We start from the raw sequence: 18,151 nt of genomic DNA on the forward strand, positions 1-18,151 counted from the left end.
CACTCCCTCAGTACTGACCCTCCGACAGTGCGGCACTCCCTCAGTACTGCTCCTCCGACAGTGTGGTGGAGACTCCCTCAGTACTGCGCTGGAAGTGTAAGCCTAGATTTCTGTGATCAAGTCTCCGAGGGCCAATTCTGCATGAAGTGAGGCTCCCCGTCAGGCGCTCAGCATTGCAGAATTTGCTGTCGCATTCTTTCTTAACATTTATGTTTCACAGCATTAATAAGATAATATCCACTGCAGCAGAAACGTGCTTTGAGGTGAATTTAGATTTAGATGAACATTAAACCCGCTGAATATTGCTTTCATTAGTAAATTACCCATTGTCAGCTGATGAATATATATTTTTTTAATATACTCATTATGGGAATTGGCACCACCTGGGAGTTGACACAACAAATAGATGAGATAACAAGGTCTCAAATTAGACCTATTACAACTTCACTTATGTGGAGAGACTGGAGAAGCTGGGATTGTTCTCCGTGGAGCAGAGGTTTAAGGGGAGATTTAATAGAGGTGTTCAAAATTATGAAGGGTTGTGATAGAGTAAACAGGGAGAAAAACAGTTTCCAGTGGCAGGAGTGTCAGTAACCAGAGGACACAGGGTGAAGGTGATTGGTAAAAGACCCAGAGGGGAGATGAGGAGAATTTTATTTTACGCAGCGAGTTGTTGTGATCTGGAACGCGCTGCCTGAAAGGGCGGTGGAAGCAGATTCAACAGTAACTTTCAAAAAGGAATTGGATAAATACTTGAAAAGAAGGTATTACCTTTTGGTAAGAAAAATAGTGAGGTCACATATTACTTGGAAAATAAGAATCTAAATGAGGTAGAAGAGCAAAGGGATCTGGGAGTACAAATACACAAATCACTGAAAGTAGTGACATGGGTTAACAATAAGAACATAAGAAATAGGAGCAGGAGTAGGCCAATCGGCCCCTCGAGCCTGCTCCGCCATTCAATAAGATCATGGCTGATCTGATCCTAACCGCCAATCTACTATCGCAGAACCATCTCCTGAATCTAACAGAATTAGACACACGAAATAGGAGCAGGATCAGGCTACACGGCCCCTGGGCCCGCTCCGCTACCCACAGGGCCATGTCCGATCCGAACCTAGACTCATGTCCAAATTCCTGCCCGCTCCCCGTAACCCTCAATTCCCTTTACTTCTAGGAAACTGTCTATTTCTGCTAGGCCATAAAAAAAGCAAACCAAGCACTAGGGTTTATTTCTAGAGGGATAGAATTGAAAAGTAGGGAAGTTATGCTAAACCTGTATCGAACCTTGGTTAGACCACACTTGGAGTACTGCGCACAGTTCTAGTCGTCATATTATAAAAAGGATATAGAGGCACTGGAGAGGGTGCAGAGAAGATTTACAAGGATGATACCAGAAATGCGAGGGTATACATATCAGGAAAGGATGAACAGGCTGGGTCTCTTTTCTCCTGTAAAGAGAGGGCTGAGGGGTGACCTAATAGAGGTCTTTAAAATTATGAAAGGTTTTGATAGAGTGGATACAGAGAGAATGTTTCCACTTGTGGGGAAGAGCATAACTAGAGGCCATCAATATAAGATAGTCACCCAGAAATCCAATAGGGAATTCAGGAGAAACTTCTTTACCCAGAGAGTGGTGAGAATGTGGAACTCGCTACCACAGGGACTGGTTGCGGTGAATAGTATCGATGCATTTAAGGGGAGGCTGGACAAGCTCATGAGGAAGAAGGGAATAGAGGGTTATGCTGATAGATTTAGATGAGGAAAGACGGGAGGAGGCTCGAGTGGAGCATAAACACCGGCATGGACTGGTTGGACCGAATGGCCTGTTTCTGTGCCGTATATCCTATGTAAGAAATTTGCAGGGCTGTGGGGAAAGAGCAGGGGGGAGTGGGACTAATCGGAGAGCTCGTTCAAAGAGCCGGCACAGGCACGATGGGCCGAATGGCCTCCTTCTGTGCTGTATGATTCTACAATTCTAAAAAATGCACATTTATAAAATAAAAATATTAATGGATGGGTAGCTAGATATGAATTTGCCTTTTATTCTGTTAATTATTATGGTCCAGTTAAATACACTCCGCCCGTTATGTAACAGAGTTCTGTGGTAGTACTAATGAACGTGTTGGTTAATATGTTGTTGAAGTTATTTTAATCTCTTTGTTTAACGCGTTCTTGGGTATCTGGACAAGCCTGAACAAGTTTTGGAATGCAGTTTGCTTGTTGCGTAGGTTTAGTATCTGTTTTTCAGTTACCTACTAAAATAAGGAGATACAAGTCTGCTTAAGTTTATTTGATTTGTTTGAATGGCACAGATGATTGTTTTAATTAAGTGTTTGTTGGTTCTTTATGATGGATTTATTTTACATAGAATGTACAGCACAGAAACATTCGGCCCAACTGGTCCGTGCCGGTGTTTATGCTCCACACCAGCCTCCTCCCACCCCTCTTCATCTCAGCCTATCAGCATCTCCTTCTATTCAACAACAACAACTTGTATTTATATAGCGCCTTTAACGTAGTAAAATGTCCCAAGGTGCTTCACAGGAGTATTTTAAGACAACAAATTTGACACCGAGCCACATAAGGATAAATTAGGGCAGGTGACCAAAAGCTTGGTCAAAGAGGGAGGTTTTAAGGAGCGTCTTAAAGGAAGAAAGAGAGGTAGCGAGGTGGAGGAGTTTAGGGAGGGAATTCCAGAGCTTAGGGCCCAGGCAACAGAAGGCACGGCCACCAATGGTGGAGCGATTATAATTGGGGATGCTCAAGAGGGCAGAATTAGAGGAGCGCAGATATCTCGGGGGGGTTGTGGGGCTGAAGGAGATTACAGAGATAGGGAGGGGCGAGGCCATGGAGGGATTTGAAAACCAGGATGAGAATTTTGAAATCGAGATGTTGCTTAACCGGGAGCCAATGTAGGTCAGCGAGCACAGGGGTGATGGGCGAACGGGACTTGGTGCGAGTTAGGACATGGGCAGCCGAGTTTAGGATGAGCTCAAGTTTGTGTAGGGTGGAATGTGAAGTGCCATGGGACGTTTTGCTATTCCTTTCTCCCTCGTGTGTTTATCCAGCTTCCCCCTAAATGCATCTATACTATTTGCCTCAACCACTCCCTGTGGTAGCGAGTTCCACATTCTCACCACTCTCTGGGGAAAGAAGATTCTCCTGAATTCCCTATTGGATTTATTAGTGACTCTCTTATATTGATGGCCCCTAGTTCTGGTCTCCCCCCACAAGTGGAAACATCTTCTCTACGTCGACCCTATCGAACCCCTTCATAAATTTAAAGATCTCGATCAGGTCACTCTTCAGTCGCTTTTCTAGAGAAAAGAGCCCCAGTCTAGATACATAGATACATAGAAGATAGGAGCAGGAGTAGGCCATTCGGCCCTTCGTGCCTGCTCCGCCATTTAATGAGATCATGGCTGATCCTTTAATTCAGTATCCCGTCCCCGCCTTCTCTCCGTAACCCTTAACCCCTTTTGCCCGTAGAAATATATCTAATTCCCTCTTAAATATATTTAATGAGCTGGCGTACACTGCCCTCTGTGGCAATGAGTTCCACAGGTTCACCACTCTCTGAGTGAAGAAATTCCCCCTCATCTCTGTCCTAAATGGTTTAGCCCTTATCCTTAAATTATGTCCTCTAGTTCTGTTTTCACCCACCAAGGGAAACATTCCTTCTGCATCCAGTCTGTCTAGACCTGTCAGAATTTTATACACTTCTATGAGGTCCCCTCTCAATCTTCTAAACTCCAGTGTGTACATCCCTAAACTACATAGTCTCTCCTCATAGGTCATTCCCGCCATTCCTGGTATCAGCCTGGTGAATCGCCGCTGCACCCCCTCCATGGCAAGAACATCCTTCCTCAGATGAGGCGACCAAAACTGTACACAGTACTCGAGGTGTGGTCTCACCAGTGCCCTGTACAGCTGCAGCAAGGTATCCCTGTTCCTGTATTCTAACCCTTTTGCTATGAAGGCCAGCATACCGTTTGCCTTCTTGACCGCCTGTTGCACCTGCATGCTCGCCTTCAGTGACTGGTGTACAAGAACACCCAGGTCTCTCTGTACTTCCCCCTCTCCCAATCTATTGCCATTTAAATAATAATTTGCCCTCCCGTTCCTGCACCCAAGGTGGATAACTTCGCACTTGTCCACATTATAGTGCATCTGCCATTTATCCGCCCAATCGCCCAGTCTGTCCAAATCGCTCTGGAGCTTCCTGGTCTCTTCCTCTGAGCCCACCCCACCTCCTAGTTTAGTGTCGTCTGCAAATTTGGAAATGCTGCATCCGACTCCCTGATCCAGGTCATTAATGTAAATTGTGAACAGCTGGGGGCCCAGGACAGATCCCTGTGGTACCCCACTTGTTACTGCCTGCCATTCAGAAAATGAGCCGTTTATTCCAACTCTCTGTTTTCTATCTGACAGCCAGTTCCCTATCCACGCCAAAACTTTCCCCTTTATCCCATGAGCCTCAATTTTCCATGCTAATCTTTTATGTGGGACCTTATCGAAGGCCTTTTGGAAGTCCAGGTACACCACATCTACTGGCTCTCCCCCATCTATTCTACCAGTTACTCCCTCAAAAAATTCCAATAGATTAGTCAAGCACGATTTACCCTTTGTAAATCCATGTTGACTCTGTCCTATCCTGTCCCCATTTGCTAAGTGCTCCGCTATTTCATCCTTAATGATGGACTCCAGCATTTTGCCCACAACTGATGTAAGGCTTACAGGTCTGTAATTACCTGCTTTTTCCCTACCCCCCTTTTTGAATAGTGGGGTAACGTTAGCTACCCTCCAATCCATCGGCACTGTTCCCGAGTCTAATGAATTCTGAAAAATCATCCTTAGTGCATCCGCTATCTCTAGGGCCACCTCCTTCAGTACCCTAGGATGCATGTTATCAGGCCCTGGGGATTTGTCCACCTTCAATCCCTTTAGCTTCCTTAACACCATATCCTTAGAGATATTGATTTGCGTCAGTTCCTCCTTTGCCAATGTCCCTATTTTTCCCGATATCCCAGGGAGGTTTTTTGTGTCTTCCTTCGTAAAGACTGACCCAAAGTATGCATTTAGTTGATCTGCCATTTCCTTATTTCCCATTATATATTCCCCCGTATCTGACTGCAATGGACCAACTTTGGTTTTCACCAGTCTTTTCCTTTTGATATATTTATAAAAGCTTTTGGAGTTAGTTTTTATATTTTCCGCCAGCTTGTTTTCGTAAGCTATTTTGCCCCTCTTGATCATGCCCTTTGCCCTCCTTTGCTCTATCTTAAACTGTTCCCAATCTTCCGCTCTGGCGCTTTTTTTGGCTATTTTATACGCCCTATCTTTGGATTTTATGCTGTCTCTAATTTCCCCTGTTATCCACGGTTGAGTCACCTTTTTAGATTTCCTTTTATGCCAGATTGGTATAAACAATTTTTGCAATTTTGTCATTCTATCTTTAAATGTTTGCCATTGTTTATCTACCTCCAGTCCTCTCAGGAACGTTGTCCAATCAGACCTACTCAGTTCCCGTCTCATGGCATCATAATTCCCCTTGTTTAAATTCAGGACCTTAGTCTCTGAGTCAATTTCTTCGCTCTCCATTTCGAGTGAGAAATCGATCATGTTATGATCGCTCTGACCCAAGGGTCCCCGTACAACAAGATTACTGATTAGTCCCTTCTCATTGCACAGTACCCAGTCCAATATAGCCTGTTCCCGAGTTGGTTCCTCGACATATTGATCCAGATAACCATCCCTTAAACACTCAAGGAATTCCTCCTCCTCATTATTTTTACTGATTAGGCTAGTCCAATCTATATGTAAGTTAAAGTCACCTATGATGACAGCTGTGCTCTTATTGCACGCTTCTCTAATTTCCCTCGTGATGCCCTCCCTAACCTCTATTTTACTATTTGGAGGCCTATATACCACTCCTATTAATGTTTTTCGCCCCTCGCTATTTCTTAGCTCCACCCATATAGATTCTGTATTAACTGAGTTAATATCCTTCCTTTCAATTGCATTTATCCCCTCTTTTACTAGCAATGCTACCCCTCCTCCCTTTCTTTTTTGTCGATCCTTCCTAAATACTGAATACCCCTGTATGTTAAGCTCCCAGCCCTGCTCACCCTGCAACCATGTTTCCGTAATCCCAATTAGATCATAATTATTAACCTCTATTTCCACAGCTAATTCATCTACCTTGTTCCTGATGCTTCTCGCATTAAGGTATAAAACCCTCAGGCTTTTTTTATGCTCACATTTTTTATGAATTAGTTTGGCCCTTTGTTTTTTGTTCCTCACCCTTTTACCATTTATTTCTGTCTGCCTTTCACTTTCCTCTATTTCACTACATAGGTTTCTATCCCCCTGCCATACTAGTTTAAATGCTCCCGAACTGCTTTATCAAAAATTACCCCGAGAACATCAGTTCCATCTCTGCACAGGTGTAGACCGTCCCTTTTGTATAGGTCACACCTACCACAAAACTGGTTCCAATGCCTCAAAAATTTAAAACCCTCCCTCTTACACCACTGCTCAAGCCACGTATTTAGCCTAACTATCCTGTTCTCTGTACTCTTACTAGCACGTGGCACTGGTAGTAATCCAGAGATTACTACCTTCGAGGTCCTACTTTTTAGCTTGGCTCCTAACTCCCTAAATTCTACTTGTAGGACCTCTTCCCTTTTTTTAGCTACGTCGTTGGTACCAACATGTATCACGACAACTGGCTGTTCCCCCTCCCCCTCCAGAATGTTCTGCACCCGCGCCGAGACATCCTTGACCCTTGCACCAGGGAGGCAACATACCATCCTGGAGTCTCGGTCGCGACCACAGAAACCCCTATCTATTCCCCTTACAATCGAATCCCCTATTACTATAGCCCTGCCACTCTTTTTCCCTCCCTTCTTTGCAACAGAGCCAGTCATGGTGCCATGAGCCTGGCTGCTGGTGCCTTCCCCCGATGCGTCACCCCCCCCGACAACAGTACCTAAGACGGTGAACCTGTTGCTAAGGGAGACAACCCCAGGGGATTTCTGCACTACCTTCCTACCCTTGCTCTGCCTTTTGGTCACCCATGTACTGTCTACGCTGGCCTTAACCTGCGGTGTGACCAACTCACTAAATGTGCTATCCACACCCCTCTCAGAATCGTGGATGCTCCAAAGTGAGTCCATCTGCAGCTCAAGGGCCGTCATGCGGTCCCACATGAGCTGCAGCTGGACACACTTCCCGCACACATAGATTGTTACTTGTCTTAAAAGTATTACAATAGTGGGAATGAATGTGCTTGAAGGAGGTGATGTTCCTGCACAAATAAAATACAATCTTGGTTTGGATCCCTTCAAATAAAATTAATTATTTTAAAAATAATTGACATATATAGGAGTTAAATTCAGTGATGCTGCACTCCTCATGGGGAGGCTCCTTTTCGGGAACATGAGTCGGGGAATCAGCGCTACAGAAGTGTGGCCCTCTCTCTCTCTCTCTCTCTCTGACCTGTGTCCCATTGACTGGGGCTGCCAGCCAGGACTGTGGGAACGCTGGATTAACCGTGTACTCTTTGCGGGGCTGTGGGGAGAGAGCAGAGGGAGTGGGACTAATTGGACTGCTCTTTCAAAGAGCCGGCACAGGCACGATGGGCCGAATGGCCTCCTTCTGTGCTGTAAGATTCTTCTCAGGAATAATCTTAAACAGTTCAGCTTTTGATATGAACTTAGTTTTAGATGGATATTAAACTTTCTAAATCTTGTTTTAGTAGTAAATAGTTAGTTGATTACTCTATATTTTTTTTAATCTACAAGATGGTGACAGAGTTAAAGAAAGAAAGACTTGCATTTATATAGCACCTTTCTCAACCACTGGATGTCCCAAAGCGCTTTACAGCCAATGAAGTACTTTTTGAAGTGTAGTCACTGTTGTAATGTAGGAAACGCGGCAGCCAATTTGCACACAGCAAGCTCCCACAAACAGCAATGTGATAATGACCAGATAATCTGTTTTAATGATGTTGATTGAGGGATAAATATTGGCCCCAGGACACCGGGGAGAACTCCCCCCTACTCTTCTTCAAAATAGTGCCATGGGATCTTTTACGAGAGGGCAGGCGGGGCCTCGGTTTAATGTCTCATCCGAAAGACGGCCCCTCCAACAGTGCGGTGCTGCCTCAGTACTGCCCCTCCGACAGTGCAGCGCTCCCTCAGTACTGCCCCTCCGACAGTGCGGCGCTCCCTCAGTACTGACCCTCCGACAGTGCAGCACTCCCTCAGTACTGCCCCTCCGACAGTGCGGCGCTCCCTCAGTACTGCCCCTCCGACAGTGCGGCGCTCCCTCAGTACTGCCCCTCCGACATTGCGGCGCTCCCTCAGTACTGCCCCTCCGACAGTGCAGCGCTCCCTCAGTACTGCCCCTCCGACAGTGCAGCACTCCCTCAGTACTGACCCTCCGACAGTGCGGCGCTCCCGCAGTACTGCCCCGCCGACAGTGCGGCACTCCCTCAGTACTGCCCCTCCGACAGTGCGGCCCTCCCTCAGTACTGCCCCTCCGACAGTGCAGCGCTCCCTCAGTACTGCCCCTCCGACAGTGCAGCACTCCCTCAGTACTGCCCCTCCGACAGTGCGGCGCTCCCTCAGTACTGACCCTCCGACAGTGCGGCGCTCCCGCAGTACTGACCCTCCGACAGTGCGGCGCTCCCGCAGTACTGCCCCTCCGACAGTGCGGCGCTCCCTCAGTACTGCCCCTCCGACAGTGCGGCACTCCCTCAGTACTGCCCCTCCGACAGTGCGGCGCTCCCTCAGTACTGACCCTCCGACAGTGCGGCGCTCCCGCAGTACTGCCCCTCCGACAGTGCGGCGCTCCCTCAGTACTGCCCCTCCGACAGTGCGGCACTCCCTCAGTACTGCCCCTCCGACAGTGCAGCGCTCCCTCAGTACTGCCCCTCCGACAGTGCGGCGCTCCCTCAGTACTGACCCTCCGACAGTGCGGCGCTCCCTCAGTACTGCCCCTCCGACAGTGCGGCGCTCCCTCAGTACTGACCCTCCGACAGTGCGGCGCTCCCGCAGTACTGCCCCTCCGACAGTGCAGCACTCCCTCAGTACTGACCCTCCGACAGTGCGGCGCTCCCGCAGTACTGCACTGGGAATGTCAGCCTTGACTTTTGTGCTCAAGTCTCTGGAGTGGGGACTAACCAACAACCTTCTGACTCAGAGGCGAGAGTGCCGCCCACTGAGCCACAGCTGACACACCTGGAGATAGAATTCAGAAACTTGCTCCACAGCGCACTTACTGGCCAGAGCTTGTAACGGCATCTACTAACAACTATTTACAGACAAGGGGCTAGAAATTTGGTGCCTTAATGCCTCCTGTTAGCACCTCCGGGGGGCGCTAATGGGGTGCTAAGGACTTTCCGCCTGGGCGCGGCGATGTTACCACCACCCACGAAATTCACCTGCCGGTTTGCGGTGGCGGCAATCCTTAGCGTCACGATCTCCTGTGCCCGGAGATCGTGACGTCATCTGGCTGCGCATCGCCCCAGTAGCGCCCCGGATCCGAAATTCAATTCCGCCCCCTGCAGCATCGGCGGGCGAAAACACCGACGGCTGCAGGAGGTGTTGGTCGGGAGGTCGGGCGCTTCAGGGGCAATGATTAAAGGCGAGGTGGCCGAGGTAGGTGAAAAAAAAATCTGAAACGTTCTTTCTGGTTTTTTTTCTTTCTTCACCGGCCATCGATCAGCCCGGCACTCTGCTGCAGTGCACTGGGCTGATCAGGCCGGATCGCGGCTGCCGTCGGGGACCAGGTAAAGCCTGCAGCGATGGCCCTTCCCTTTAAGGGAGGGAAGGAGCCTTCCAACGCGGCAGCGCTGCACCGCCCAGTGTTGCGGCGCGCCAGGGATGAAGTGGGCGCTTGATATAGCGCTCCACTTCCTTCCTGGTGCGCAAAAGCGAATTTTCCAAAAGCTGGGTCCTATTAGCGCCTGGCGCTACATTTCCCAGCTGTGGAAAGTTACCGCCCCCAAATAGGACGACACCGAATTTCTCCCCCTTGATCTCCAGTCTAAATGTTTACATAGGTGATGCGCTATCAATTACTCATAAAAGACGGAGAGTTAGGAGAGTAACTAAAAGGCTTTTATTAGCAAAGAACAGAGCATGCCTCTCGTGGTTGACTGGGTTCCAAGAAGGTAGGGGGCTGCAGAGCAGTCACCTTTATACCTGGGCCTGTGGGTGGAGCCAGGGGCGGAGCCAGCAGAGGCATGCTAAGGCATGCATAGATACAACAGTGTGCAACAACAACAACAACGGTGAACAACAATAACAGTGGTTTACCACATTCACCCCTTGTTTAAAATTGAGTCCGGCGGGGTGAAGTGTACTAAAGGTTCGTGTAAGTAAGTCTATCAGGTGGCCTTGTATGCCGTCCTGATCGTCGTGGTGGCGGTGGTGGTGGTGCAGCATCCAACGTTGAATCTGGCGTCTCATTGAGTGGTTGGGTGGTCAATGACGGGTCCTGGGGCTGCGGCATGCCGTCTACCGGGGTTGGGTTGTGGGTAGTGGTGGATGGCAATGGTAGTGTTTCAGGGGCACCCGAAGGTGCGAGGTCTCGTATGGAGACTGTGTCCTCCCGCAATGGTAGTGTTTCAGGGGCACCCGAAGGTGCGAGGTCTCGTATGGAGACTGTGTCCTCCCGCCCGTCCGGGTATGCCACGTAAGCATACTGGGGGTTGGCGTGGAGGAGGCTCACCCTCTCGACCAGGGGGTCCGTTTTATGGGACCTCACGTGCTTCCGCAGTAGGACGGGTCCTGGAGACGTCAGCCATGTCGGTAGCGAGGCCCCCGACGTGGACTTCCTGGGGAAAGTGAACATTTTTTCATGGGGGGTGGCATTGGTGGCCGTACAAAGCAGTGACCGAATGGAGTGGAGCGTCGCAGGGAGGACCTCCTGCCAGCGAGAGGTCGGAAGGCCCTTAGATTTTAAGTTTAAGAGGACGGCCTTCCAAACCGTCACGTTCTCTCTTTCCACCTGGCCGTTCCCCCGGGGGTTGTAGCTGGTGGTTCTGCTTATAGCAATACCTCTCGTGAGCAGGTACTGACGGAGTTCGTCACTCATAAAGGATGAGCCCCGGTCGCTATGGATATAGCTAGGGAAGCCGAACAAGGCGAAAAGGTCATTCAGACATTTAATGACCGTGGTACTGGTCATGTCCGGGCACGGGATGGCAAACGGGAAATGGGAGTACTCATCAATTATGTTGAGGAAGTACACGTTGCGGTCAGAGGAGGGGAGGGGCCCTTTAAAATCGACGCTCAGGCGCTCGAAGGGGCGAGTGGCCTTGATCAGGCTTGCTCTGTCTGGCCTATAAAAATGCGGTTTGCACTCGGCACAGATTTGGCAGTTCCTGGTCATGGTCCTGACCTCCTCGATGGAGTAGGGCAGGTTACGGGATTTGATGAAATGGAAGAACCTGGTGACCCCCGGGTGGCAGAGGTCATTGTGGAGGGTCTGCAGTCTATCGACCTGCGCGTTGGCGCATGTACCACGTGATAGGGCATCTGGGGGCTCATTGAGTTTCCCGGGCCGGTACAAGATATCGTAATTGTAGGTGGAGAGTTGAATTCTCCACCTCAAGATCTTGTCGTTCTTGATTTTGCCCCTCTGATTATTATTAAACATAAAAGCTACTGAACGCTGGTCAGTGAGCAGGGTAAATCGTTTTCCGGCCAGGTAATGCCTCCAATGTCGCAACGCTTCCACAATGGCCTGGGCCTCCTTTTCGACAGAGGAGTGTCGAATCTCGGGGCCCTGGAGGGTCCTTGAGAAAAAGGCCACGGGTCTCCCCGCCTGGTTAAGGGTTGCAGCTAGGGCGAAGTCGGATGCGTCGCTCTCCACTTGGAAAGGGATGGACTCATCCACTGCGTGCATTGTGGCCTTCGCAATATCTTTTTTTATGAGAGTGAAGGCTGCACATGCCTCTGCTGTCAGGGGGAAGGAGGTGGACTTGATGAGGGGTCTGGCTTTGTCCGCATAGTTGGGCACCCACTGAGCATAGTAAGAGAAAAACCCTAGGCATCTCTTCAGTGCTTTTTGGCAGTGGGGGAGGGGGAGCTCCATAAGGGGGCGCATTCTGTCGGGGTCGGGGCCGATGACTCCGTTCTCCACTACGCAGCCAAGAATGGCGAGGCGCGTGGTGCGAAACATACATTTGTCCTTGTTGTATGTTAGATTCAGCCGCTGGGCCGTACGGAGGAATTTCTCTAGGTTAACGTCATGGTCCTGCTAGTCGTGGCCGCAGATGGTGACATTGTCTAGATAGGGGAAGGTGGCCTGCAGCGCGTTCTGATCAACCATTCAGTCCATCTCCCTTTGGAAGACCGAAACCCCGTTGGTGACGCCGAAGGGGACTCGGAGGAAGTGGTAGAGACGACCGTCAGCTTCAAAAGCTGTGTACTGGCGGTCCTCAGCCCTGATGGGGAGCTGGTGGTATGCCGACTTCAGATCAATCGTCGAGAACACCCGGTATTGTGCTATCTGATTGACCATGTCAGATATGCGGGGGAGTGGGTATGCATCTAACTGGGTGTAGCGATTGATCGTCTGGCTGTCGTCAATAACTAGGCGCTGTTTTTCGCCAGTCTTCACTACCACCACTTGTGCTCGCCATGGGCTAGTGCTACCCTGAATAATCCCTTCCTTCAGGAGTCTTGCTACTTCGGATTTAATGAAGCTCCTATCCCCGGCACTGTACCGCCTGCTTTTGGTAGCGATGGGCTTACAGTCGCGGGTGAGGTTAGCGAACAAGGGGGTGGGGGGGAGACTTTAAGCGTGGAGAGGCTGCAAATGGTGCGCGGCGGGTGATTTAAAAGCTGCTGGCTGCAGACTGTGAGTGGGGGGAGGGGTCCGCCGTACGCTAATGTGACACTTTTAAGGTGGCACTGAAAATCCAACCCCAGTAGAACGGCAGCGCAGAGATGGGGCAGGACAAGAAGTTTAAAATTTTTGTATTCTGTGCCCCTTACTGAAAGGGTCACTACACAGTAGCCACCGACGTCTGCTGAATGGGATTTGGAAGCCATAGAGATCCGATGGCGCGTTGGCAGGACCGGGAGAGAGTAACTGCGCACCGTGTCGGGGTGGATAAAGCTCTCCGTGCTCCCGCTGTCGAAAAGGCAGGTAGTGGCGCGGCCGTTTACCGTAATGTCCATCATGGACCTGGACAGTTGGTGAGGAAGAGATTGGTCCAGCGTCACGGAGGCCAGCGTATGGTCGAGCGAGTCGCTGTGGTCGTCAGACGAGGCGGTGGTTGAGTCTGGGTCACCCGCGATTGGAGTTGGAGGCGTCCAAGATGGCGGACAAAATGGCTGCGCCCATGATCCCGATCCCCACGCGGCTGGAGGTGTCCAAGATGGTGGACAAGATGGCTGCCCCCACGGTTCACACGCGGCGCTGCTGGCGTTAGCGGTTTTACCTTTGCAGGCGCTGACGTAGTGTCCTTTCTTCCCGCAGCCAGAGCAGGTAGCGTTTTTCGCAGGGCAGCGTGCTCTGGGGTGTTTTGCCTGGCCACAAAAGTAACATTTCGGGCCCTTGGACATCGCTGCAGCAGTTGGTGCCGGGGGTGGCGGTCCCATGACCCAAGGTTGCGGCGTCCACGATGCGGAGCGGTTAGGAGAGAATGTGTCCATATTCCGGTGGGCCGCGTCTAGCGAGAGCACGAGGGACACTGCCTTCTTCAGGTCGATTTCGCCCTTCTCCAGCAGTCTCTGCCGGGAGTAGTCGGATTTGAGGCCTGCAACGAAGGCATCTCGGATAAGTCCCTCCGCGTGTGTCGCGGCCGATACCTCTTTACAATCGCAGGCTCGGCCGAGTATCTGTAGTGCCCGTAGGAATGCCTCCACCGATTCCCTGGACTGCTGTTTGCGGGATCTCAGGAGGTGTCTGGCATAAACCGTATTTACCGGGCGTGTGTATTGTCCTTTTAGCAGATCGATAGCCGCCGTGTAGGTAGTCGCGTCCTGGATGAGCGTGTAGACTTGGTGGCCCACCTTGGAGGCCAGGATTTTTAGTTTGTTTCCATCTAGTGTCACGGCTGAGGCTTCCAGGTAAGCTTCGAAGCAACGCAGCCATTGTGCGAACTTGGTAGACGAACCCGCCTCTTGAGGGTCTAGGTCCAGGCATGTTGGTCTGAGGGCGTGCAGCAGCGCCTGCTGCTCAGCGTTTGGTGCCGTCGTTTGCTGCAGCGCCTGCTGCTCAGCGTTTGGTGCAGCAGCCTGCTGCTCAGCATTTGGTGCCAACATTTTGTTTTTGCTAATAAAATTGATGCGCTATCAATTACTCATAAAAGACGGAGAGTTAGGAGAGTAACTAAAAGGCTTTTATTAGCAAAGAACAGAGCATGCCTCTCGTGGTTGACTGGGTTCCAAGAAGGCAGGGGGCTGCAGAGCAGTCACCTTTATACCTGGGCCTGTGGGTGGAGCCAGGGGCGGAGCCAGCTAAGGCATGCATAGATACAACAGTGTGCAACAACAACAACAACGGTGAACAACAATAACAGTGGTTTACCACAATAGGCAGTTTCCATGTTAAATGTTGACATAAAAGCGTGACCAAAAATTGTGACAACAGGAAATGTGAACATACACAAGATATTTAAAGTATAGACACATGTGCTTGTGGGCATTGTTTACTGTTCAATGTGGATTACTTAACTGAAGGAAAGTAAACCAATGTCTCTAGACACCGAAGGGTGTTGGTCTCCAGCCCACATCACTCTCGCTAATTGAATGTGAAATGGCTTTGATTGAACTCCTCAATACTGGGTTTAATCTTTAACCATTATCAGGAGTCCTTTTGAATGAAAATGTCTTTGGCTTCTAGATTCATATTTTCATAAACATGCCTTAATATTTGGAACGTAGAATCTTACAGCACAGAAGGAGGCCATTCAGCCCATCGTGCCTGTGCTGACTATGATACAGGAATTTTTAAAAATTCGTTCCTGGGATGTGGGCGTCGCTGGCAAGGCCGGCATTTATTGCCCATCCCTAATTGCCCCTTGAGAAGGTGGTGGTGAGCCGCCTTCTTGAACCGCTGCAGTCCGTGTGGTGAAGGTGCTCCCACAGTGCTGTTAGGGAGGGAGTTCCAGGATTTTGACCCAGCGACGATGAAGGATCGGCCGATATATTTCTAAGTCAGGATGGTGTGTGTCTTGGAGGGGAACTTGGAGGTGGTGGTGTTCCCATGCGCCTGCTGCCCTTGTCCTTCTAGGTGGTGGAGGTCGTGGGTTTGGGAGGTGCTGCCGAAGAAACCTTGGCGAGTTGCTGCAGTGCATCTTGTAGATGGTTCACACTGCAGCCACGGTGTGCCGGTGGTGGAGGGAGTGAATGTTTAAGGTGGTGGATGGGGTGAATGTTTAAAGTGTTCACTTCGACATAGCATAAGTTTTAAGTAAGTGTCAAAATAATGTGTTTCTTTCAAAATATCTTTTACACCTTTTATGGTATTGTGGACATGTTTTGTATTTATTCTTTCGATGTCGGCATATCATGGAAGGCAGTAGTTACCGTCGATCCTTAGTCACCCTTGAGAGAGACGAGTCTATTTTTACTTTTTAAGAACTGTCAAGCTGCCTTTTCCTGTCTGGTCAGGTGCTCTCTTCACCGGCTCCGCATCTTGTGCAGCTGTGCGAGAATTTCAAAATTTTTGTCCAGAAATCTGCAAACGCCCCCCCCCCCCCCCCCCCGCACCCAGGAGAAACTGTTTCCTCTTCTTGTTTTAACAGCAACTCCGACACGAGAACCTGGTCAACCTGCTGGAGGTGTGCAAGAAGAAAAAGCGCTGGTACCTGGTTTTTGAGTTCGTGGACCACACTGTATTGGATGACTTGGAACAGTTCCCGAATGGGTTGGAGTACGGCAAAGTTAGAAAATATCTGATCCAGATCCTGCGAGGGATGGCTTTCTGTCACAACCACAATGTGAGTGAGGCGCCCTGGAATCATAGGATCAGGGGAATTTACAGCACAGAAGGAGGCCATTCGACCCATGGGGGGGGGGATTTTTCAGGGGGGGGGTCAGTGGGCGTGTTCGGTGGTGGGCCGGGTGGGAAAATGTTTTTTTTTGACAGCGGGTCGTGACCCCGCCGCCACGCATTTTTCCCAGATGTCGGGTCTGTCAGCGCTGAACAGACCCGACACGCAGCAGCGGGGCAGCCAATCCAGGTCATTATGACGTTGTTAACAGGCCATTAAACAGTATTTTGAGCTCACCTGTACATTTGACGAGGTCGCCCACGGGGTCCACGCTGCTCGGGGATCACGTCAGGTAAGCAGGTCAGGAGTTGTATGACCATGGAATCATCTCATTACTTGACAGCTGCAAATTTGCTATAAAAGCTCCCATCTCACAGCTGTTCACTTTCCGAGCTCAGAAGCTGCCCCATGATGCGCCAGGTTGGCACGACCCCACACCAACACCACAAAGCATCCCTGCAATGCCCAAGCCATTCCTTTCACACACATGACCATTACGGGAGATACCCTTATGTCTCACCATTCACTGCAACTCACTAAGCCATTTCCAAAGGTTCACACAAGTCTGTCCAAGAACGCAAAGTGTTGAAAATAAAGATTTCAATATTTGACAGCACATTAACAGAAACTTCACATGAACATTGGCTAAAACACACGAGTGGCTACCCTTGTGTGTTGTTAGTTGGTATGATTGGACTAGGATGAGGGTGAGTGTGAGGGGTGGCTAGTGAGATGGGGAAGTGATAATGTACATAGAGGGGGATGGGTGGAGGTGCAAGGTAAGTTGCTGTGAGTAAGGATGTGCAGGAGTAGGGTAGGGAAGGCAGAGTGATGGGGATGTGATGAGTGGCACAGCAGGATGAGGTTGAGTGTGGCGTTGTACTAACATTTCGTGATCTACTGAGATCATTGAAGGGTTTGTGCCTGGTCCTCCTAACGACATTTCTGCTTGTGTCCTCCTGTGCAATGTGTAACTAGGCCGCAGCGATCTCCTGGGGAGGTCTCTTCCGCCCGTTGGAAGGGATGAGGACCTCCCTGCGTGCTGTGACTCCCTCCATAAACATATGACGCATCATCAAATGACATCATCAGACCCACTTCCTTCAGTTGGCCGGCAAATGCACTGGACGGGCTTAACAAGCCCAATCAGGGGAAAATTATTTTGGACAGCGGGCTGGAGCCAGCAGCAGGACTGGGACCCGCCACTGACGTCGCCCGCCTAGGACCCGCCGAGGTTGGTAAAATTCAGCCCATTGTGTTTGTGCCGGCCGACAAAGAGCTCTCCGGCCTAATCCCACTTTCCAGCTCTGGGCCCGTAGCCCTGTAGGTTACGGCACTTCAGGTGCATAGCCAAGTACTTTTTAAATGTGATGAGGGTTTCTGCCTCTCCCACCCTTTCAGGCAGTGAGTTCCAGACCCCCACCACCCTCTGGGTGAAAACAGTTCTCCTCAACTCCCCTCTAATCCTTCTACCAATTACTTTAAATCTCTGACCCCTGGTTATTGACCTCTCCGCTAAGGGAAATAGGTCCTTCCTATCCACTCTGTCTCGGTCCCTGATAATTTTATACAGCTCAATTAAATCTCCCCTCAGCCTCCTCTGGTCCAAAGAAAACAACCCCAGCCTATCCAGTCTTTCCTCATAGCTAAGATTCTCTACTCCCAGCAACATCCTGGTAAATCTCCTCTGTACCCTCTCTAGTGCAATCACATCCTTCCTGTAATGTGGTGACCAGAACTGTACGCAGTGCTCTAGCGGTGGCCTAACTCGTGTTTTATACAGTTCAAGCATAACCTCCCTGCTCTTATATTCTATGCCTCGGCTAATAAAGGAAAGTATCCAGTATGCCTTCTTAATCACCTTATCTACCTGTCCTGCTACCGTCAGTGACCTTGAGGAATACACAGAGTGTCCCTGCTCTCTCTTCATTACGACTCACAGAGGCTGCTATCTGACATCATTCAGAATAACAGGACACCTCCTTCATTAACTTGGTATAATTAGTCAGTTGTTTGGTTAATTGGAACAATGCACACTCCCTGCCTCAATGTATTGTCTGGTGTCCCGTGTATATGACCAGATATTGTACAGGACCAGTACTAGCTGTCTTGTCCCAGGTTCGATTG

The 18,151-nt window shown here is 49.9% G+C and overlaps 1 protein-coding gene across 2 annotated transcripts in view; it reads left to right on the forward strand.

Moving 5' to 3' along the window:
* The window catches only part of LOC147122504 (cyclin-dependent kinase-like 2), a 79,484-nt gene that overhangs the window by 17,609 nt on the left and 43,724 nt on the right, over positions 1–18,151 (forward strand). For both annotated transcript variants that reach the window (XM_086006005.1, XM_086006000.1), the window contains exon 3: positions 15,776–15,970. In XM_086006005.1, coding sequence (XP_085862131.1) covers positions 15,776–15,970 — 195 coding nt within the window. The remainder of the gene's footprint in view (positions 1–15,775; positions 15,971–18,151) is intronic.

The sequence above is a fragment of the Somniosus microcephalus genome, chromosome 2 (assembly GCF_052327205.1).
Source record: "Somniosus microcephalus isolate GS21.2 chromosome 2, FLI_Smic_1.0, whole genome shotgun sequence".
Taxonomy (NCBI): Eukaryota; Metazoa; Chordata; class Chondrichthyes; order Squaliformes; family Somniosidae; genus Somniosus; species Somniosus microcephalus.